The sequence below is a fragment of the Serinus canaria genome, chromosome Z, assembly GCF_022539315.1.
Source record: "Serinus canaria isolate serCan28SL12 chromosome Z, serCan2020, whole genome shotgun sequence".
NCBI lineage: Eukaryota > Metazoa > Chordata > Aves > Passeriformes > Fringillidae > Serinus > Serinus canaria.
The window spans coordinates 53,714,028-53,736,903 of record NC_066343.1 but is presented as its reverse complement, the minus strand read 5'-3'; the positions used below and the strand labels follow the sequence as shown (position 1 = coordinate 53,736,903).

The 22,876-nt window shown below is 40.7% G+C and overlaps 1 protein-coding gene across 1 annotated transcript; it reads left to right on the top strand.

Annotated features, from left to right (window-relative positions):
- Positions 1-1,072: 1,072 nt before the first annotated feature.
- Positions 1,073-21,045, top strand: SLC30A5 (solute carrier family 30 member 5). The gene is made up of 16 exons (XM_030236842.2): positions 1,073-1,220; positions 1,418-1,540; positions 4,082-4,148; positions 5,441-5,526; positions 6,928-7,015; positions 7,733-7,820; positions 9,434-9,510; positions 10,645-10,815; positions 11,496-11,784; positions 12,153-12,361; positions 13,376-13,533; positions 14,178-14,307; positions 14,698-14,917; positions 16,241-16,467; positions 18,248-18,376; positions 18,962-21,045. The coding sequence occupies exons 1-16, from the start codon at positions 1,147-1,149 to the stop codon at positions 19,130-19,132; spliced, it is 2,307 nt and encodes a 768-aa protein (XP_030092702.1). The 5' UTR covers positions 1,073-1,146; the 3' UTR covers positions 19,133-21,045.
- The last annotated feature ends 1,831 nt before the right edge of the window (positions 21,046-22,876 follow it).

Below are 22,876 nucleotides of genomic sequence, written 5' to 3'. Positions count from 1 at the left end.
TGTTTCTGACCCAGCCCCTGCCCTGTTCCACAGCCCTCGGTCTCCCTGCGCGGCTCCGGGCCATGCAGCCCCCTGCCTCTGGCGTGGCGCTTGCCAACACCTCCATCTCCCGGACACGGCGCACTCTGCACCTAACTGCAGGTCTTTTCACCCCTCCCCTGCCTACAAATCTTACCGACATCTTGTGGTGGATCCATGGGCTTCAGGGTCTCCAAGTTGTTATATGAGGGCTTTTTTGACAGGAGACAAGACCTGTGGATTATACTCTGAAGGGGTCCGCACAAGACAGCTGGAACAGAGAGACCGCATTTTTTTTTTTTTATGCTTGCCATCCTGAGGTCTTCACCTGTACTGGGAATAATTTGAAAATCTGTAAATAAATTTTTAAAACCTTTGATTTTTGACCAGTGAAACATTTCATTTGTCCTCTGTTCTTCTATCTCTCCATCTCTTCTGAGTTTAAATCTATCCAAGTCCGTTTCAAAGAAATCCAATATGCAGCTGACCATTGGTGAGCTAATTCAATACATCAGTACATTCTTGATTTCTTTACCCTACCTCAGTTCTGAACTATGTACCAAAATCATGTGTTAGGAACCAAAACCAAGAGAGCTTGCTACATGGCTGGAAGAGAGCAGCTGGCTCACAATATGGACGTTTCCTATCTTCCTCCTCAATTTTCCCATCTGTTTCAACTAGACATTTGAAGCGTTTGACAGGGAAACTGTCTCCTGATGCTTGATACTAGCGCAGAGCTCTGCGCCATAATAACACAAAATAAACCGATTTGCATTAAAAAAAAAAAGGGAAAAAAAAAAAAAAAACACCTCTAACACCGCCGCGCGCCCCGCCCCGAGGGGAGGGAGCCGCTCCCCTCACAGCCTCGGCCCCGCCCCGCGGCGCCTGCGCACTGCTCCCGCGCACGCGCGCTGGCGGGAGCTCTTCCTCTCGTACTTCCCGTTCCCCATTCCCCGTTCCCGGCTCCCGTCCCCCTCCCCCGGTTCCTGTCCCATTCCCTTCGTTCCCGCCTCGACGCACTGCCTGCGGGCGATGCGTTGCTCCCGGTGCAGGGCAGGCGGGCAGTGCCTGAGCTCCTCCTGAGCGCTCGCAGCCGTTCCCGCAGAAGCTGCCTCCCTCCGTCCCGCCATGGAGCAGCCGTATGGCGGGCAGGCCCTAGCCGCCGGCGGCGCGCTGGGGCCTGTGGATGTGCCCAGCGCCCGGTAACGGCGGCGGGGGGGAGCGGCCGCTCTGCCGGCTCAGGCAGGCGGCTCGTCGCCGTCCCTTTTTCAGGGGGCAGCGGGCATCGCCCCCCGCCCTCCCGGGGGCGTGGGGCCGGCGGCCTTCGCTGAGGCGTCGGGACCGGCCCGGGCCCGGGCGGCGGCGTCACAGGTGCGAATCGGCCTCTCTCCTTCTACAGGCTGACTCGGTACATCGTGCTGCTGTGCTTCGCCAAGGTTTTGAAAGCCGTGGGGCTGTTTGAAGCCTATGATCTTCTGAAAGTGGTCCACCTCGTGCAGTTTATCTTCGTAGTGCAGCTGGGGTGAGTGTGCAGGGGGTGGAGCCTTCTCCCCCACGCTTAATACTTTGGATGTTCTTTGACAGCGTCAAGGTTGAAATCCTGCATTACGTTGTTATCGTTACTCGAAGACGAGAAGGCGTACTTCACAGTGCTCTATTCATAGCAGTGGTTTTGCTTCGCATTTCTGTTCACTGTAATTTCAGTGTCTTGCAATGTCTCAAGTTGGAAATGACCCATAAGTTCCATTGAGTCCAACTCTCTGCTCCTCACACAGCTACCTGAAACTGAAACATATGTGGGTTCAAGAGATCAAGATTGTTCTCCAGATACTCCTTGAGCTCTGACAGTGTCAGAGCTGTGACACTCCTGGGGAGCCAGTTACGGTGGCTGGCTACCCTCTCAATGAAGGGCCTTTCCATACTGCACAGTGTGAATTTATCCTGATGCAGTGTCATTCCCTCTCAGGCCCTGTCACTGGAGGGCCTGAGAGGGAATGACACATCTCCTCCTTCCCTGTCCCTCCTCTGAAGAAGGTGCCATGAGGTCGCCCCTCAGCCTTCTCTTAGCTGAGCAAACCAAGCAACTGCTGATGCTTCTCTTGCTCTTGAGACGTTACACTGTCTCAAGACAGGTAATGTCCTCCAGGTGCACTCTTCCAGGTGCACTTCTCCAGGTGCACTCTTAACAATTTGATGTCCTTCTGATACAGAGACACCCAAAACTGTACACAGGACCTGGCTGAGACCCCATCAGTGCATTGCAGAGCAGGATAATCACCTTCCTTGAGCAGCTGCTGATGCTTTTCTTGAATGCAAATGCACCCCAGGATACAGCTGACCCTTCTTGTTGACCCATATTCTACTTTCCATCAACCCAGACCTCCAGATTTCTTTGTGGGGCTGCTGTCCAGCCTTTTGTCCCCTGCTTTGTGCATACAAGCAGGGTTACCCCACCACAGACAGAGAATCAGCACTCGTTCTTTTCATATAATTGGCAGTTGTCCAGTTTTTTAGTCTTTCCACATGTCTTGAGGCCTCTCTGCCCTCAAGAAACTTCAGTGTTTTTCCAACTTCAAAGTTGGGCCTGTGCTGACAGTGCTCTTGGTCATGGTATGAATGTTGCTCCTGCTGGCAATCTACTATCACACAAATGTGCTCTCACCTTCCCCCACCCTAGGGGGCTGGGGAGGAGAATCAGGAGGAAAACAAAAGATAAAACTCACAAGTTGCGATAAGAAGAGTTTAATAATTGAAAATAATAAGCTAATAAATTATTAATAAATTACTAAGCAAAATAAATTAATAAAATGAAGGGATGCACAGTGCAGCTGCTCAGCACACAATGATGATACTCGGCCCATCCCCAAACCACAGTCAGACCCCATGTGGGTAGTTCCCTCAGTTTTTGTACTGAGTATTTATGATATAGAACATCCCTTTGGCCTATTCAGGCCAGGTCTTCTGGCCATGCTGCCTCCCAGCTTGTTGTGCACCTGCTTGCTGCCAGAGCATGGGAAACCAAAAAGTCCTTGTCTTCGGATAAGTGGCACTGAGGAACAGCCAAAACTGTGCTATCAGCATTGTCCTCACACTGAATCCAAAACAGCATTGCACTAGCAGTAGCACTGAAGTAGCAGCTACTGAGAAAAATTTATCTCATATTCAACTTTCCATCAACCCAGACCTCCAGATTTCTTTGTGGGGCTTCTGTCCAGCCTTTTGTTCCCTGCTTTATGCATACAAGCAGGGTTACCCCACCACAGACAGAGAATCAGCACTCGCTCTGAAACTCAGGCGTGTCCAAATTCTGTTAACAAGGATGTGGAAGATCAGCTTTCTTCTCTATAGTTTGTATTCCTGAAGTTCCTGTGGGGTTCAGCTGCTGTTTTTCCCAGATTAAGGGGTGATATATGAAAACTGATAGCAAATACACCGAAACAATCTTTGCTTCATGTTTACCTGATGAGATATGGAAGAGCATTTATGTAATAAACTTGACAGAGTTGGAACATTTGGAATTCCATTTTTTCCTTTTATTTCATATTCAAGTATATTTATGGACTTTCTTCTTGCATGTTCCCAAGCACCGTAGTTTTTTTTGCCCATTGCTTTTGATCCCACTTGAAGAAATTGTATGCTATATCTTTTATTCCTACAGGACTGTGCATTCAGCATTCTGTATATGAGTAAGCCTTTTTGTATACCTATCTTGCTAATAAAAATCAGAGTATTATTTCTCTTCAAAACTTCCGAGATCAATTATTTTGATTTTTGTAAATCACAAGTAGACTTATCATTAGCCATTCTCTCAAGAACTGGCATTTGAAGTTGATCAGAACTGAAGTTCACTTGTCATCGCTGTAGTACTGGTAACTGATGCTGGTAATGCAGCAGGGAAAATAAAACCAGTGACTGTTGTCAGCGTGGCCTGTTAATGCATAAAATGTAGAGGGAGCCATTTTGTAAACTGAGGCAAATATGAGAAACCGAATTGTTTAGATCTGGTTTGAATAAAAAGCTGACTGCTAATAAACTAATAGACAAAACTTTCTCCTTTTGACAGGTCTGCTTTTTTTATGGTTTTGTTTCAAAAACCATTTTCATCTGGAAAAGTGGTAACCAAGCGTCAGGTGAGTTGACATATGTAGGAGTGACTCTTATCTTTGTCAATATTCTTGGCAGTATGGCTCTTGCTAAAAATGAAAGGCGAACAAAGATTACTCCACTTTGAAGATGTGGTTACAGGTTCTAGAAGTATGCTACTAACTCAGTGTCTTGTGGCTGAATATTCATTGTTCTTAGCTTTTGTCAGCATCTTTTGAGAGTATAGTGAAAAGGCTGGTCCTTATTGCCAAGCCAGCATCTGCTGTAAGGAGTGGATTTTCAAAAAAAGCTCACTCTACTTAGCTGACCTGGACAGTTAGACAGGCAATTTCTGTACTGCCAGGATGTCAAAATGCTCCATTCTTGTCACTCAGAAGAGTCCCATCTGCATGTGATCTGGGCCTAATAACAGCTTATCAGACCTCTGTGAGTTTGCAGTATCCCAGGGAGCTTAGAGTAGAGCCTGGTTGGAATGTGCTGATTTGTAAGAAATAAATTTTCCTCACCTGCTTCATATTCATCTTGGATTTATTTAATTGTGTGCACAAAAACTTCATCCAGTGTGTGCAGTAAGTAGACAGAATCTGAAGGATAGCCTCGAAGTGTTCCTTGTGTCAACTGCTTTCATGTCTAGATGTGTATGGCAGAATTTGAAAAATGTAACCAGGAGTAAATGGCATCTTTGATTTGAGTTCAGAAAAATCTGTCCATGTATGGTTTTACTTTTGCTAAAAAATTTCAGATTCTGGATTTTTAAGATGTTATGTTTGTTGTAGGTGCTACACCTTGTTCAGCATATTTCCAGAATTATTTTCTTCTAAAACTTGCATCTGAAGTTAATAAATAATATATTCAATAATACTTATTGAATATCTAAATTACAGCCTACTTCCTGAAGAAAGAATATAACACAGACATAAATATTTGTAGGCACAAGGTCTTAGCTTCAATTTGTACATTTTATCTAGTTCTTATTCTGTTTATCTTTTTCTGATATTTTCAATAGATTACAAAATAGGTAAATGGACTTGATTTTTTTTAACTGTTTTTCAGGCTTTTTGTTGAAGAGAATTCAGACAATGTTACAGAATTTAGGACTGTGGTATAAAAAAATTCTGGTTCATAGTATGTCCAAATAAATCTTAGTTGCCTGGCAAAGTATCCAAGAAAATAATCATACTTTAAATAAAAATTATAGAACTTGCAAAGCACGTTTCGCCCTCAATGTCTACATCAATTGTGCTAAAACAATGCTAGTAATAGAGTGTTTATTTTGAAACTTTGGAGAAAATTATAATGAAATACCTTTCTTTTGTAGTGGATCAAAATTTTTAAGCATGCTGTTGTTGGATGTATCATTTCACTCTTATGGTTTTTTGGCCTTACGCTGTGTGGACCACTGAGGTAAATACATATCTACTGTAAATACTGGTTTTCTTTTGTGATCCTTCCCTGTCTTGCTCCTTTGATGTTTTTTTTCTGTCTGTCAGACAATGCTGCTAGTCATTTGATGTATATGCAATCCTTTAAGAATTTTCATGTGAAATCTTTAGTCCTTGGGAAAAAGTACATATCATTTCTGTAGAACTAGTAAATTTCTTCTACCAGAAGACCTACTTCTTTTTTGAGAAGCCAGTGAAATTCTTGATAGTGCTTAAACACTTGATGTGAATGATACATCAAGGTGACTTAATGCAGTTTTTGTCATTTCCCTGCCCTCATTAATGTAATGCCAACCTGTTTGGAGTCCATGGCTTGATGGCTAATGGTAGCAGCTGGTATTCTTTGACAGGTGACTAGAATCAATTTCTGCACTTGTTGCTGAGTACTTCTTTATCTGGTTGGCTGTGCTCTGTGTTGAAATTGGGTAACATTAGTGCATATACAGGTAAAACCATTTGTGCTGTGTGTTTGTACTACTGACTAAATATGAAAGAGTAGCTAGACTTTCAAAAATGAAGGTTAACATATTGGAAAGCATGTTTCACTCTAGAGAGGAAAGTAAAGCCTTAAATGATTTATTTTATTAAGGCGAATTTTTATCATCTGCATAGGAGAAGGCATACCTAAGAGTAATAATACTGTGATTAATTATATTAATGTAGTTAATACTCTTATGTCTTTTTGGATGCTGGCAGTCTTCCCCAACCAAACCAGTTACATGGGTCCAGTTATGTTGTATTGCTGTAGAGAGGATTGCAAAAGCATTTGGTAAACTTGAGGGCAATAATTACTTTCATGTTCTGCTCAGGAAAGCTGTCAGTACAGCTTGGTAGTTAGCCTTTGCTGTCTGAAGGAGGTAGCGGTAGCATGGAAGCTAGAATTTTTTATTTTCAGCAATTAAGAGATTTTGAGGTGGCATAAGCTACTAGGTCATCAGCACAGGACAAGTGCTGTGAACAGGACACAGTAGTACAGAACAGGACATCTTTTTTCTCTAGGAGCAGCAGCTGGTTTAGAGGAGGTGTTGTAGTCAGAATAATAACTCCCATCTTGAACAAGTTGGTATCTTGTTGTGGTGCTAGAAGAAAATACAATTTAAAGTTATCCATAAATGCATAATTTTAATCTGTTACTTGAATTAGGAAGTTCCTGTTTTGTAACATATATAGTTGTCTGCAGCTGTATCTATTGCTGGTGAAGGCAAATTGATTTTTGTTTTTTCTTTTGAATTTTTAAACCTGCTATTGTAATCATAGGATAAATCTTTGTTTTGTCACTAATTTTAGCTGAAATAGTTTATATCAAGGTTTTGAGGTTTAAACTCATTGTAAATAGAGTTGTTTTGTTGGGTTTGTTTTATAGGACATTATTGCTGTTTGAGCACAGTGATGTGGTTGTGCTGTCACTCCTTAGTGTCTTGTTCACAAGCTCAGGTGGAGGACCAGCAAAGGTATTTAAAAATCTCTTTTACCAAATGTAAAACATACTACATCCTATAAATTCAAGTTCTTCTTTACCTGTGAAGAACAAACTGTGTTTTGGATCCACATTCATAGAAAATGTGCTTTTTTAGTTGAATTAGTGGTGAAATAGTAAGAGGTACTACTTGCAGTGGTTTAAGTCTGGGTGGTGAAAGCTCTGGGAGCTGGGATTTCATAGCTACCTCTGTCCTTTCCCAACAAAAGAACTTCAGAGCTGTTTTTTCTTGTAGCCTTTGCATAGTTCTTTAGCCTTTAGGTCCCGTAAGACAAAATCCAACAGTTTGTACAGATCTTGTTTGTAGCTCATTGATGATATGAAATGTTAAATCATCAGGCTGAAGTAGCAGTGCATTCTGACAGGCAGAAAGACACCATGAGGAAAGTAATCACACTTAAAGTTCATAAGATACCAGCATCTAGCTTGCAGTGGTGATATGTCCTGAGTTATCTGGTAAGTCTGAAAAACAGAAAAAATGTGAAATTATATTGTCAAGGTCACTTTCATAAAATAATAGGGGTTTCTTTAATGGTTTTTCTTGCTGAAGTATGCTTACATTGATTAGGAAGCAGGGAAGGAGAGGACCGATTTCCTAGATTTTTTTACAGTAATCTGTTGTACTAGTTTAGAAATACTTGGGGTTTTTTGTTGTTTGGTTGTTTATTGTTTGTTTGGGTTTATTTTACAGACAAGAGGTGCTGCATTTTTCATCATAGCTATCATCTGCTTACTACTTTTTGATAATGACGACCTCATGGCTAAAATAGCAGAACATCGTATCCTTTCTTGTTATGTGAAAGAGCAAGTGACTCCTAGTACTGGACCAGAAAAAAGTGAAATTGAATGTACTCAATTGAATTAAATTGTAATTAGACGTGATTTTGAAGTTAGTTTTCAATTGATCATCTCATCATGGTGTACTGAAAAAAGGTAGTACGTCTGCAGATGGGCAGGAAAAACAAACAAGGTGAAAGTAAACTTTCCAAAGGAAGAATAAAAACATGGAATTATGCAAATAGTGTATTCTGGAACCTTATTGATGAATTTACTTAGTTTTCTCTGAGTAGAATCATAAAATAGAGTAATGGAATGGCCTGGTTTGGAAGGCACCCTAAGATGATCAAGTCCAGCTGTTCACCCAGCACTGCCAAGCCTGTCACTAAATCATGTCCCTAAGTACTACATCCACATGTCTTTTAAAAGTCACCAGGGATGTTCATTCAGCCACTTCCTTGGGCAGCCTGTTTCAATGCTTGATAATTCTGTCTGAAGAAATTCTTCCTAATACTCAATCTACTCAGTATTAATACTAGTATCTGATATGATAAGGCTATTTCTTCTTGTTCTGTCAGAAAAAACTGACCACCACCTGGGTTCAGCATGCTGTCAGATAGCTGTGGAGTGTGGTATGATCTGCCCTGAGCCTCCTTTTCTGCAGATTAAACACTCCCACCTCCATCAGCTGCTCCTTCTAAGTGCTCCCCAGCTCGGCTGCCCTTCTGTGAACACACCTGAGCACCACAGTGTTTTCTTGTACTTAAGGGCCCAAAACTAAACACAGGATTTGAGGTGTGGCCTCGCCAGTGTCCAGTACAGAGAGACAATAACTGCCCTGCTCCTGCTGGCCACACTGGGCATGCAGTGGCTCATGCCAGTCCCAGGTCCTTTTCCACTGGGCAGCTTTCCAGCCGCTCTGTCCCAGCCTGTGGAGCTGCCTGGGGTTGTTTTGACTCAGGGGCAGGACCCAGCACTGGGCCTTGTTGAACCTCACACCATTGGCCCCAGCCATGATCCAGCCTGCCCAGATCCCTCTGCAGAGCCTTCCTGCCCTCCAGCAGATCAGCACTCCCACCCAGCCTGGTGTCACCTGTGAACTGACTGGGGGTGCACTCCATGAGATCATTGGTGAAGATATTAAACAGGACTGGCCCCAGTACTGAGCCCTGGGGAACAGCACTGGTGACTGAACAGCAGCTGGATGTAACTCCACTCACCAGCACTCTCTGAGCCTGGCCATCCAAGTGGTTTTTTACCCAGTGAACAGTGTAACTGCCCAAGTCAGGAGCAGCTGGTTTCTCTGGGAAGATCATGTGGGAAATGGTGTCCAGGGCATCCATGCAGCCCTGAAGTCCATACATCCACTAGGCAGGTCACTTCATCCTAGCAGATCAGGCTGGTCAGTCAGGACCTGCCTTTCATAGACCCCTGCTGATGGCTGGGCCTAATCTCTGGTTGTCCTGCACATGCCAACACACTGTAAAGCTCAGTTTGCTTACCTCTGCTTTCTGTGTTCTGCTACCTTTGCCTGTTCTTGTTCTTGGTTTAAAAAAAAAAAAAAAAAAAAAGAAAAGAAAATTTAATGAAACTCTTCCTTAATTTTTTTATTTAGCTGAGGGGCATCATGACAGTGCTCTTACTCATGTTCTGTATACAATCATTGCTTTCCTAGGTGTGGCAGATCACAAGGTAATTAACATGTATTTAGAATCTTTAAGTTTTGAAGGAAAGAATTTCACCAGCTCAGAGTTAATCCAAGCCTGAATCAAAACCAAAAGGTTGAACATCCCTACCCCCTATTGGAACTGAACCAGCACTGTAATTTTTGCACACTGATTGGAGTATGAGGAGCTTCAATACAGCCAGGCAAACCATAGAATATTCAAGCTTTATAGCTGATAGGGACTTTGCTGTAATGCATAGCCTAACAAGTCTCATTAAAATGATCATGAAATATTCTGTCATCAGTGTTCCTGGTGTTTATATTGCTTTGCCTACAAACTACATTTTACTCACTTTTAAGGCCTGTGTTTTGTTTTTGCATCTTTAGCTTTCCCCAGTCTTTCCTTTACATCATACTTGTATTTGAAGACACAGATTCTGATACTTCTTAGTAAGATAGTCCCATTGTAACTGGTGGTGGGAATAGCTGAATACCATAATCTGACTGTATGGGGTTGAACTGGCTGATTGAGGTGTGTTAGCTTAGTCTTGCTAAAGTGGCTTAATTGAGGACTAAAATAGGAAAAAATATGGAGTAGCTGAAAATGTGTTAATATAAAAATAAATCAAATATTAGAAAGACTGGTTAATGGTGCAGAAAAGCAAGTGTGATCTAAGGGAGAGGAGATGCTGTGTATCTTGTAATTCATTTAAAGAAAAATTTTGAAAGAGTATATTGTGAAGGTGTGTTCAAAGGTAGGTAGATGAAAAGGCTTTGAAGGGTTTAGAGGACAAGATAATATGAATCTTTGGGGGTTTATGTATGCTTTCAACACGCTTCTTATAATGGTAGATGGGAGAACTTTGGGTGATTTTTCTTCTTCAGATGCTGTTTGCTACCATTTTGCTGCTGGTGTATGTCAACACTATTGAGAGTTTTAAAATTCAGCTCAGTCTGTTGTGAATAGTGCTAAGGCACAACTATGTATGCTATGTTACTGTTCATAGCTAGAGTAAAAATTACAGGAAATATCCTAGTTTTGGCTTTTGTTTCCAGGTTAAGGAAAACACATTAATATTTCATCCTTGTAGGTGTCACTGTGTTTAGAGTGAGGTTTTTAGTACTTAAGAAATGCTAAGGTAATCCCGTTATGTTTCCAGGGTGGAGTACTGCTTTTGGTACTGGCATTATGCTGCAAGGTTGGTTTTCACATGGCATCCCGAAAACTATCTGTAGATGTAGGTGGAGCCAAGCGTCTTCAGGCTTTGTCCCATCTTGTTTCCGTCCTTCTGTTGTGCCCATGGGTTATTGTTCTCTCTCTGACAACAGAGGTAAGATAATAAGTACAAAAGTAAATAATTTTTTGTAATGATTGTGAATTGCAATTTAAATCTTGCCTTTAAAATATCTTTCAAATTACCGGTGTTGCTATCTTTATTTTTGTAGTAAGCTTTCTTTGAGAATTTTCCATTATGCTTTTCTTCTATATTTGTTTTTTTATCTTTGTGATACTTTAATTTCCTCGTTGGTATGATAAATGTGTTTCATCCTTCTAGCTCAGATACTATATCTTGGGTTCATCTACTAACATTGCACCAGCGTTAATGACTTTATAAATACAGTGCTCTTTTATCCCTAAGAAGTAGATCATTTATTGTCATTTTAAAAATGTAGATAATTTTAAAAATGTATCCCTAAGAAGTAGATCATTTATTGTCATTTTTGCTTGCATGCATGGGGACAGTAGGCCATTGCAACCATGGCATTGTATACAAAATTCCTTTTACGAACAGGAAGGTATTTAAAATAAAGTGCTTCAGTACATTTTAGATATATGTCTCTTTTTATATAGGGAATTATATGTTTATATGATAAATTGAAAATATAAAAGTATTTATGTTTTGTGGATTAGTGAAAACACTTGTAATTCAAGTGAACTACATTTAATGCTCTAAATACAGTAACTCTTCTGGTGAGCAGTACTGTTTGAAATATTTTTTTTTTGTTGCAGAGTAAAGTAGAGTCTTGGTCTTCTCTCATCATGCCTTTCATAACAGTCATCTTCTTTGTTGTGATCCTGGATTTCTACGTGGAGTCCATATGCTCTGTGAAGATGGAAGCTTCCACATGTGCTCGATATGGATCCTTTCTTATTTTCGTTAGTGCACTACTTTTTGGAAACTTCTGGACACATCCAATAACAGACCAGCTTCGAGCTATGAACAAGCCACCACACCATGAAAGCACAGAGCATGTTCTTTCTGGAGGGGTGGTAGTGAGTGCTGTCTTCTTTGTTTTATGTACGTATTCTTGTCTAAACTATAGTAAATCTGTGGTCTGTGTGACTGGGAGGCCAATCAGAAAACTGAGGTGTGCAGAATTCTTTTGGATGAGCTTTTATGGGTTCTTTGGCATAGGGCAACTGGTAGCTTTTTGCTCTTCTATTGTCTGTCTACAGAAAAAAAAAAACCAAAGGAATGTGATCTGTTGTGGAAGTGATGATCTAATTTTACATAGCAATGAAATCCAATAATAAACCTCAAGATGAAGTTGACAATCAATTCGCTGCCAGAAAATTTCATGTAAACTTTGATTGCTGATTAAACACATTATAAAATAGCTGTGAAGCTTAGAAACAGCAACAAAAACTTCAATACTTTCCTTGCAGCTGCCAATATCCTGTCCTCCCCCTCCAGGAAAGGGCAGAAGGGTACCCTTATTGGCTATTCCCCTGAAGGCACTCCTCTCTATAACTTCATGGGTGATGCATTGCAGCAAAGCTCCCAGTCATTGCCCCGGTTTATTAAGGAGTCACTGAAACAAATCCTTGAGGAGTATGATTCTCGGCAGATCTTCTATTTCTTGTGCCTAAATCTGGTAAGTGCATGGTTTCTTTATTCAAACCCAATCACAATAGTGCATATATAATAAAGAAGAGTTATTCTTTAGAAGATTCCCATAATTGATTAGTTTGAAAGTGACCTTTGACAGGGCAATTTAAGTAGTGGTCATTGATTTGTTGTTGAACAGTGCAGCTCTCCTTCTATGTGTAAGGGTTACACCAGTAACTGAATACTTGTATGATAGTATGTTGAAGGTTGAGATACATCAATGTTGCCAGCAGATAAGGTGAAACTGATAAGGCCTCAATGAAAGTGATAAGGATGGGGACAACAAAATAGAAGTTGTGGGATTGTTTAGTGTCATTGGAGTAGGCTAGTTTTATTTTTACCTTCTCTCTTTCTTGAATAGGAAAAGATGATGCAGTAAGCAAAACTGGTAGAACCTCATTTGCAAAGATCTTCAGGAAAATAAAGGGAGAAACTTGAAGTATCTGTGTTAACTGTAAGGAATTCCATTGTGGAATATGAAAGATTGGAAAAATATTTTTAAGCAGATGGATTAATGATAGTAAAATGTACAGGGTAAATGTATGTATTAAAAATGTTTCCTTGTGTACCTTTCTCAGAGACAATTCCTAAGATTTAAACAGTCAATTTACTAGTGAAGAAAATGTTGGCCTTAACAGATTTATAGGCAGCATTACTTTTGCACTAATAATGTATCAGATCAGAGTTCTTGCATTTTAATGATAAAATGCTTAGAATTTGTCTGCAGAATGTCAGTTTAAAATTTCAAACAAAAAATTTACTCCTGTAAAGATTAGGTTTTTATGTGTGAATCTGTAGGGAGAGTGGGTTCAAAAGTCTCTTTACAGACTTGGAGTGCATAATGTATTTCATTGGAGGAGAGGAAAAATGGTCTAGAAATACTTAGAACAATACCTTTAAAAATATGGAGTGTTCTATAAAAAGAATACCCTTCAATCTACCAAAACATTAATACACAGGTTAATATTTAAGGAAAAATTTAAACTCTGTTTTGTTTTAGGCTTTCACTTTTGTGGAACTTTTTTATGGAGTATGGACCAATAGCCTTGGTCTTATTTCTGATGGATTTCATATGCTTTTTGATTGTTCTGCATTAGTGATGGGGCTTTTTGCAGCTCTGATGACAAGGTGGAAAGCAACTCGCATATTTTCCTATGGGTATGTATCTTGGGTTAATAAGGACTATTTGAAACTTAACTCTCCTTGCTCATTTTCAAAATGTCCTGGTATGTATGGGATATTTTAGTGATGCATGCTTCTGTGCGTTTTTGCGTCTCTTCTCTTCTATTTGTGCTCATGTTGTTCTCTTCTTACCTGTGCGAAAAATGTGTCTGAAATGTAACTTTCATTTATCGCTACAAGTAAAACTTTTATCACTATGAATATTCTTTAGAAATTGCCTCATGCTGGGCATTTATGTCAAACATAAATCTATATTAAAAATCAGTGTTTGTGTGAAGATTTAGATTCAGCTTATATAATTTAACTTTATATGTTTGCATAGCAGTTTAGCATTTTGAAGTCCTGAATGGGCAGTATATATAAGAGAATACTTCTACATTGTTTTATTATAATGGAGTTTGGACAGTTGGAAACTGGCCGCCTCTAGATCAGAACAAAATAACTCAGAAATTGAGGCATGATTATTTGACATTGAGGAAAAAAAACTCAGCAATCTTAATGCTGTATTGAAAGAATTATGACTTTATTTATTATAACTTTATAACTTTATTTATTGTAACTTTGACATTGGTTCAGAGTACCTGTTCTTCACTTTCAAATGTATATGTGTTTACTTTCAGGTATGGACGTGTAGAAATTCTCTCTGGATTTATTAATGGCCTCTTTCTGATGGTGATTGCTTTCTTTGTCTTCATGGAATCAGTGGCAAGACTGGTAGATCCTCCAGATATAGATACAAATATGCTAACTGTAAGTTTTGTCCTTCTGTTTCAGTGTAGTTTTGCAGTTAATGGTTAATTTATGTTTATCTCCAGGGTAATAGTCCTTCCAGTACCTGAAGGGAGCCTTCAGGAGAGTTGGAGAGGAATTTTTTGCCAGGGCATTTAGTAGACAAGGGGAAATGGCTTCAAACTGAAGCAGGGCAGGTGTAGATTAGATATTAGGAATTAATTCTATATTAGGAGGGAATTCTTTACTGTGTAGGTGGTAAGGCACTGGAACAGGTTGCCCAGAGAAGTTGTGAACTTTCACAGTTTTTGTTAATTAAGTGCATGGTGGTTTTGGCTACCATGTTCTAGAAAATAAGTTTGAATACATGTGAGGATGAAGTGAAGTTAAAGACTTTTCTCCCTCTCACAGCCGGTCTCTGTTGGAGGGCTGATCGTAAACCTTGTTGGTATCTGCGCTTTCAGCCACGCACACTCCCACGGGGCTTCGCGGGGAGGCTGTCCCACACATGATCACAGCCATTCTCACCATGGCCACAGCCACGGGCACGGCCATTCCCACAGTGACCATGGCCACGGCCATGGACATTCCCATGGATCTTCTGGAGGAGGCATGAACACCAACATGAGAGGCAAGTACAGATTGTTGAATGATAATGATGTACGTGATTTCTAGGAGATGAAGATTTTCAGGATCTGACCTGTGCAGTATTATCCCTCCATCTAAAAATGCTCTCGAGGAGTGATCTGACAGGCATTAAATGCACTGTACAGGAATTGCTCAAACCATTTATGAATTTAACTTGAAGAAACGTGAGATATTTCTGTGCACATGAATGTAAGGAACAATAAGAAGCACTAATCTATAGTACTAAGATTAAAAAGGTCACTGTAAGCCATACTTAAAAAGTTTTAAGTCTTGTTTCTAAGTTCATACTGGAAATTAAGGTACAATGTCTCTGTCTATAAAGATATTACCATGCTTCTAGGAATAATGTGACAGCTGGTTGTAAAAATAGTGGAAAGGGGATAAAAAACAGGAGAACAAATACAGACCAGCATGGCATATGCTTTTATTTGTGATTCAGAAGATAAAGTGGTAAAGAAAAACTTTCAAATATGAAATCATGAAGCTAACTGTATATGAAAGTTCAGCATAGAATTTTTTCCCTAGTAGTTAGAAAATAGTTACTTACCAACTGTCTGGCTTACAAAAAAAAAAAATTAAAAAATGGTGGGGTTTTTTTGTGTAAGCTTGTCAGAATATGGTGAACAGTCTCATGTTTCATATGTTATGTCTTAACTCAGTTGGTTATCCTGGCTATTCATATTCATCATGTCTGTAATTTTTTAAAGTCTGCATATAGTCATGTTTTAATATTCTTTAAAATCCTGAGACCTAGCTAGTACTAATCATACTAATGGTTGAAGAGTATTTTTCTATGCCCATTGAGTGTACATGGACAATGAACTCTCAATTAAAGCAGTAGAAAGTATAAGATTCATAGCAGTAGCATGAAGACAATTCTCTTGTAAAATTGGAGTAGAATTGGTGTACAAAAAACAACCAGTACATTATTGTATGTCCACATTAGCAAGCAATATACACTGATCTTCTAACTCTCTGTTAGGGATCAATGAGTCCTTACATACCAAGGTAAATGATTATGCTATATTGTACAAATCCCACTAACAACTGAAAGACTATTCACATATACTTTAGTCTGTGGATGCCTACCTACATTGTTGGCCCATTGATTAAAAATTGTTTTTTACAAAAATTTGCAATTAAACATTAGAATAGCTAAATATTTAGTGTATTTTGTCTCAGGTTAGGCAAAGAGTTGTCTCTGTTTAGCTTGAGGATACTTAGTAAGCTTACTAAGTTTCTGCTATTGAATATTTACAAACATTTTAGACAGAACTGTTAATCACTCTGTTTGTTTTGGTTTTAGGTGTGTTTCTGCATGTGTTAGCAGACACTCTTGGCAGTGTTGGTGTTATCGTATCCACAATATTTATTCAGCAATTTGGATGGCTCATAGCTGATCCACTCTGCTCTCTCTTTATTGCTACATTGATTTTTCTTAGTGTTATCCCACTATTGAAAGATGCCTGTCAAGTGCTTTTGTTGAGGATACCTCCAGAGCAGGAGAAAGATCTGCATGCTGCTTTAGAAAAGGTACAATTATAAATGGTTTTGTATACAAACATACAAAACTGTAACTGTTTTTAATGATTATTAAACTCAAGCAGACAGACAGCTTCTGTTGTCTTAGACAACTTCATGTCTCAAGTTGTTTAAAATCTATTTTTCAGAGAAGTGACAGGATGACTAGTTCTAACTATAAAAGTAGATTTGCAGCTAAAAAGACTTCCACTGGTTTTTGGTTTTTATGAATGCCCCATAATTTCAGGCAAGTATAGTAACAGTTTGGTAAATGTACCACACTGAAGTACTGAGAAAGTAATATACAGTTCCCCAAATCTGCATCCTTTTAAAACTTGTTATGAACATTCAGGGTACAGGATAATATCACGAGCTTGTAATCTTAAGTTTTCTGATTTATCCGTATCATGAAGGGTATACTGGTTCACAGTAGGTGGGATGGCAAAGTTCCTGCCCAAAATCATAATGTGGATCTCAGTGTGGAGAATTCCTCTCTGTAAAAGAATGAGTTAAAAGTTCTTTGAGGATGCCATCAACTAGAAGCTTCAAGGAAGACTATCCTTATGGTGTCCTGTCATTTACTAGATGGGAAAATGTGTTCTTGTCAGCATAAAAAAAAAAAAAAAAAAAGAAAAGAACAAAAGGAAATAAGGAAATTGTCTGGGAGAGATTCATGTAGTGAAAGGAAAGTGACATGCAGAGTGTGGTTTCATTTTTTGATGAGGTAAGACAATCATTCTGAGAGACTGGGGAAAAATAAAGTACTTTTTGAGAATAAAAGGTAAAAAAGTAAAACAGTGTGTTTGCTGTTTAAAAAAAGTAAAACTTTTACAAAAAGTAAAACAGTGTGTTTGCTGTAGGTTGACCCTGTCCAGCAGCCAGGCATCCATACAGCCACTTGCTCTCTCCCCTCCTTTTACCACCACCACCACCACCACCACCAGTGGGATGGGAGCATAAGCAAAAAAACCTTGGGAGCAATATAATAGGTGAAGGAAGAGCAGTGGAAAAAAGAAACAAAAAGCAGTCCCCAAATAACGGCCACCTTGGAAGCCAAAATCCCACCTTCATCCTCTACCCCAGTTCTTACTGCTGAGCAAGGTGTTACATGGTGTGCAGTAACACACCATGGACAGCTTGGGTCAGCTGCCCTGGCTGTGTCACCTCCCTGGTTCTTGCCCATCCCCAGCCTACCCACCAGGGCAAGGGCAAAGTGGGAAAAATACAAAGCCTTGAAACTGCCTGATAGAAAAGAAATAGTCTGAACAGTTCAGCAATAGCCAAATCATTGGTGTGTTACAAAAACGGTTTTAAGCAGAAATCTAAAATACAGTGCCTTATCAGCTGAAAAACCATCACAGCCAACCCAGAACAAAGATCAGTTTGAAAAAATTAATGTATTATGGAAAAGAAGTTATGTCTCTGAATAAAGTTCAGCTGTGATAACTAAATTTAGCTGCTAAACAATGAGGTAACTACTGCCCTAGTAGATGCTGGACCAGTATTCTGATTAGTCTATGCATTTGTGTTCCTGTGATCTGTTCATAAATCAAGGGATTTTTTTTTCCTCATCCTGTTTAGCATTGCTCTTCCGGCGTTTTAATTTGGTTTGACTTTTCCCTTCTAGAATTTTACAGTAATAGCAAGGTGACCATTCAATACAAGGTATTTCTGAATATAGCTTAGTTGGAAAGCTGCTGTGCTACAGTTTTGTTTCCTTGTGAAATATAATAGCTATATATATGTACAAGTTTAAAATTACTCAATTTTTCCTAATGAAATTTGTTCACAGATTCAAAAAATAGAGGGAGTTATATCCTACAGAGATCCTCATTTTTGGTGTCATTCTGCAACTGTTGTGGCAGGCACAATACATGTGCAAGTGGTATCAGATGTGATGGAACAGAGAATTGTACAGCAGGTACAGTGCAAGGTTTTTAGACTCTTAATTCCTTAATTTCCTACTTGGCATCTCCCTTTTGGTCACAGACTGAAGTTTCAAGCTGACACGTGTGATTTTTTTTTTTTGTGGCTCTCTGTTATTTTCTCAGAGCTGGTCTCTAATGCTGTACTGCCCCTTCCCTGCTAGCTTGAAATTCGTTATGTAAAGAGTTATTTGCTAGAACATCTGCCAGAACACTGACTGACAGTGTCACTACATCTGCTCTGAGAAAAGAAGGGGAGGTGTTAAAACAGGCCTGCAAAACCGGGAGTAAACAGTAGGGATATCTGGATGCTAATCACATGTCTAAAACTGGATTACCACTACCTATCTGCCATGGGTTTTTCTTTTCATTTCTTTTCCTATGCAAGACACCGAGAGTCAACCAGTGTGCAGAAATTGCAAAGCCATACCCTCTAAAGCTAGACTTTGCTTTCCAGAGTATTGAATTCTTCACAATGATATATGGGGGGTTTTTACTGCATTGCAGAGCCAGCAAATTGCAAGTTACTGTGAGATACGTGTGAAGTGCGATACCAATGTTAACCGTACCATTCTCTTCAGGTCACAGCAATTCTGAAAGATGCTGGTGTAAACAACTTAACGGTCCAAGTGGAGAAAGAAGCTTATTTTCAACACATGTCTGGACTCAGTACAGGATTTCAGGATGTCCTTGCAATGACTCAGCAGCTAGAATCCATGAAATACTACAAAGATGGTACTTACATCATGTGATACAAATTTGTATTTGCCAAAGGAGATGTAAATGGTCAAGCTAATGGATTCCATATTTGTATTTTTGCTGGGAGATCTTGCACATACATGTACAGAAACAAATGTACTATATATTTGAATTTTTGTAAGTGTACTATCTTTGTTAATTGGATTGAGATGCTTTTATAAAGGAAATAAGAAGGACTTGAGTACTTGCTGTAAATGTGAAAATAGTCGAAATCTTATATACTATACTTGGTGTTTATTAAACAGAAGTCTTGAAACTTGCAGATGAGCACAGATATATTCCATACTTTCTCTAAAGTGTGGAACATTGGTATTTTAATTTCTTGTTAGTGGGAAATAGAAGTAGTTTATATTGGAATGCAAACAATCAACAGGGCACTACTTTTCTTTCTTTCAAGGATAGCATGAAGACTCTTGGAATGAAAAAACCACTTTATTATGGGGATTAAAAAACATCAAGTACTGTGTTTTGCATACTTTGTTAGATAATAGAAATATACAGTTTTTATATTATGTCTCAGCATACAAATCTGATTTCTATACTTAATGCACCAGAGCAAATATATGTTACCATTTTGCATTTCTATCAAAGTATTTTTTTTAAAGAAATCCACAGATTTAACAGTGAGAAATATGGAAGGGAAGAAAAATTAAAGCACTTTTTCCTGGGAAGACTCAGAATTATAACTCAGACCACTTAAGATAAAACTTTTTTGTACTTTTTATATGAATAACTGCAAATGCAGTGTTTGAAGTCTAGAAGTAATAAATCAGTGAGCATCCTAGCACTCTGCTTAATGTCATCTCTTCAAGAGATGTTATCCTGTACTTAGTTTTTTTATTAATAGCACGATAGCTGCAGGTGTACTGTAGCCAACTGTACCTCCATGTATTACCTAGGGAAGAAGTCCAGGTTTAGAATGCTAAAATATGAAAGTAGTCTTGGACTTGACAAGTTGCTGAAATGAACAGTAAATTGAGACTTCTTCACTGGAAAGTGAAAGAATGCCTTTAAGAAAGAATTATGGATGTTGAGGACTTAATACTGCAAAGAAAACAAATCTGTGTGTTTAGTGAAAACCTGTCAACGGGATAATAAAATACATCTTCAGAGGCGCAAACATCTGTTGATAGGCTTTTTGTGCCCCCTTTTCTTGTCTGTAGCACATTAATATTTTCCTTGAAATTTAAGAAATTAATTCAGTGGTTAACAAGAACAAATACATCTTTCATCATCCCATGTATCATGGCAGTATTGTTTTGTTGTACTGTTTTCTTGTTTCTGGTATTCAGTGGTTCTTGAATACCATAATAATAAGAGTTGACTTGATATTAGTGAAATTGAAGGACAGAACAGAGTGAAGAAGGAATTATAAAACTGGAGGAGATTTACCAGGAACGCAGTTAGGGATGTTCTTGAGCTATTCTGCTTGTCTTGTTATCAGATTGTTTTACAACTTTTGTGGTTTGTTTTGTTACTCTTGAGGGAGTTCTTCCTGACCTATGTTAAAACACTGTCTGCAGTACAAGACTGGCTTGGAAAACTATGGTCAGAAAACTTCTAGAAGTTGCATTGCATTTGTGTAGAGTGATGAAGATAAAGTGCATAAATTGCAGTCCCTCATATCTTGGGACAGCACTGGAGAGTCAGCCACCTCCTCAAAGCTGGATCCTGTTTTCTGCCCATTTACACATTTAACCTTGCCTCTTCCAGAAGGCTCATCACTTGATGAGCTACAGTTATGCTCAGTCTAGAACTAGGGTGCTATTTTGGTTTTGAAACCAATCTCAAACTAAAAGCTTCACTTAATGTTTTCATATGCCACTCCTCTTTTGAGTGGTTTAACTGGACTTGATAATATTTCAGCAAACCCCATTGTGACATTAAATGAAGATGATGAAAAGGAGTGTGATTATGTCTTTTAAATCATTATCTTAGCATAACTGTAAAGCTTTAGTGCTTCCTCTGAGCAAATGGCCATTTCCTACTTCAGTTGTAGCGGCAAAACCCAAAACAAATCAAGGTGTCTTGGCACTGTGATCTTGGCAGTGAAGATGAGCCCTGTATATTTCACAGGCAAATGCAGATCTGCATCTTAGCTTGCATTTGGCCGGTTTTTGCACGTTACCCAGCACACATGCACAGTGTTCTTCCTGGCTCTTCTGGCAGGAAAATGATGGCAACAAGCATTGTCTATTTTACAACATCCATCTTAAATTTGCTTAGTCTGGCAATAGTCCACCAAAAAAGGGTTCAGGATTTCTCCATAAGATCTATTGGAATTGTGCTGTGTGGGCTAGTTTTCAAACCACAGGTGGAGGCCAGTTGATTAGTATCTTAGTACTGAGAGGGCATGGGGAGGTTCAGTCGAGTCACCTGATCTGTATGCACAGAGCCGCAACAAAGCACTTTGAAAGATTAAACAGGTTTAAAAGGAACTGCGAGCGAGCAGTACGTGTGTATATAAAGAAGAAAATGTTCGTGTTTTCCAGTAACATTTTATTCCCTACTGCAGAAGCCATGGGGTCGTAAGCAAGGCGCGAGTTGCGGAGGCGCGGCGGGCGATGGGCGGCCAACCAGAGGCGGCGCCAGGGGGCTGGAAGCGAGCGGCCCCTGCGGCGCTGTCCGTGCCGCGGCTCTCTCTCCTGCCCGGCAGGTTCACCTCGGTACGTGCGCCGTGGGGCCGACTCGGCTCGGCGCGGGCGGGGGAGCGGATCGGAGTGTTGCCGTGGCTCGCGGGGAGGCACCTGGGCGGTACCCTTCGTGTCCTGCTCTCTCCTTCCCTTCCCCTCCCTTCAGTTCGGCGGGCAGTGCGGGGGGCAGCCCGGTCTTTGCTTGGCGGGTAGAGTGGTGGCTGTGTGCCCGTTTCTTTTTTTTGGGATAGCCCATTGGTTCCCTCACTCTGCTCCCCTTCAGCCCTCTAGTGCGAAGGTGAGCAGCCGTGAAGCCCCTCAGCTTCGCATCTACGGCTCAGAAGCCGTGCGGAGCTCTTGCCCCGTCTCCGTTCCTCCAGCCCGCCGGCGCTGCCTGCAGCGCTGCCCCGATTCCCCCGTTCCCGCGGCCCGGGGACGCGGCGGTGCAGCGCACACCCACCCGCGCCGTCCTGCTCACCGCCCCTCTCTCACCCTCCCTTGCAGTCCCGCTCCGCAGACAATCCCTCGAAAGAAAAGAGCGCGCCGCCGCTCCACAAGAATGGGACGGCGACCACCACCCCCACGATGGGGGGACATCGGCACCGCATGGCTGAGCCGAAAGTGTGCCCAGCCGCCAAGAAGTCGCCTCGTTGAAGGAAGACAGCGAGCAGCCGAGTGTCAAGTAGGTCGCCGCCGGGAAGGATGGTTACCAGGAGGCTTTCGCCACGGAAAACGTGCCACCGCCAGCCTTGGAGTCCCAGCCTAAGTCCCAGTCCCACCGCCAATACCAGTCCTGGCCTCTCTGTACTGTCCCTTCCCCAGCCCAGCGCTTGGCTGCCTCTGCGGCAGAGCGTGCATTCCTCTGGTGCCCTGAAATAGGGGTCATGAGCCCCTGCAGTGCTCATGACCCCTATTTCTGCAGCTTGGCCCACACTAGGCTGTGGAGGAAGGTGCTGTCGGCACTGATTTTCTGAATTTCCTGGTAGTCAGAGCATCAGTCTCCAAACCCCATGGACTTAGATGAATGTCATCCAGCAGAAGACACATACTATATCAGGCTTTCTCTAATGTCTTGCTTGAGTCTGAAGACCCAGACCTGTGTAG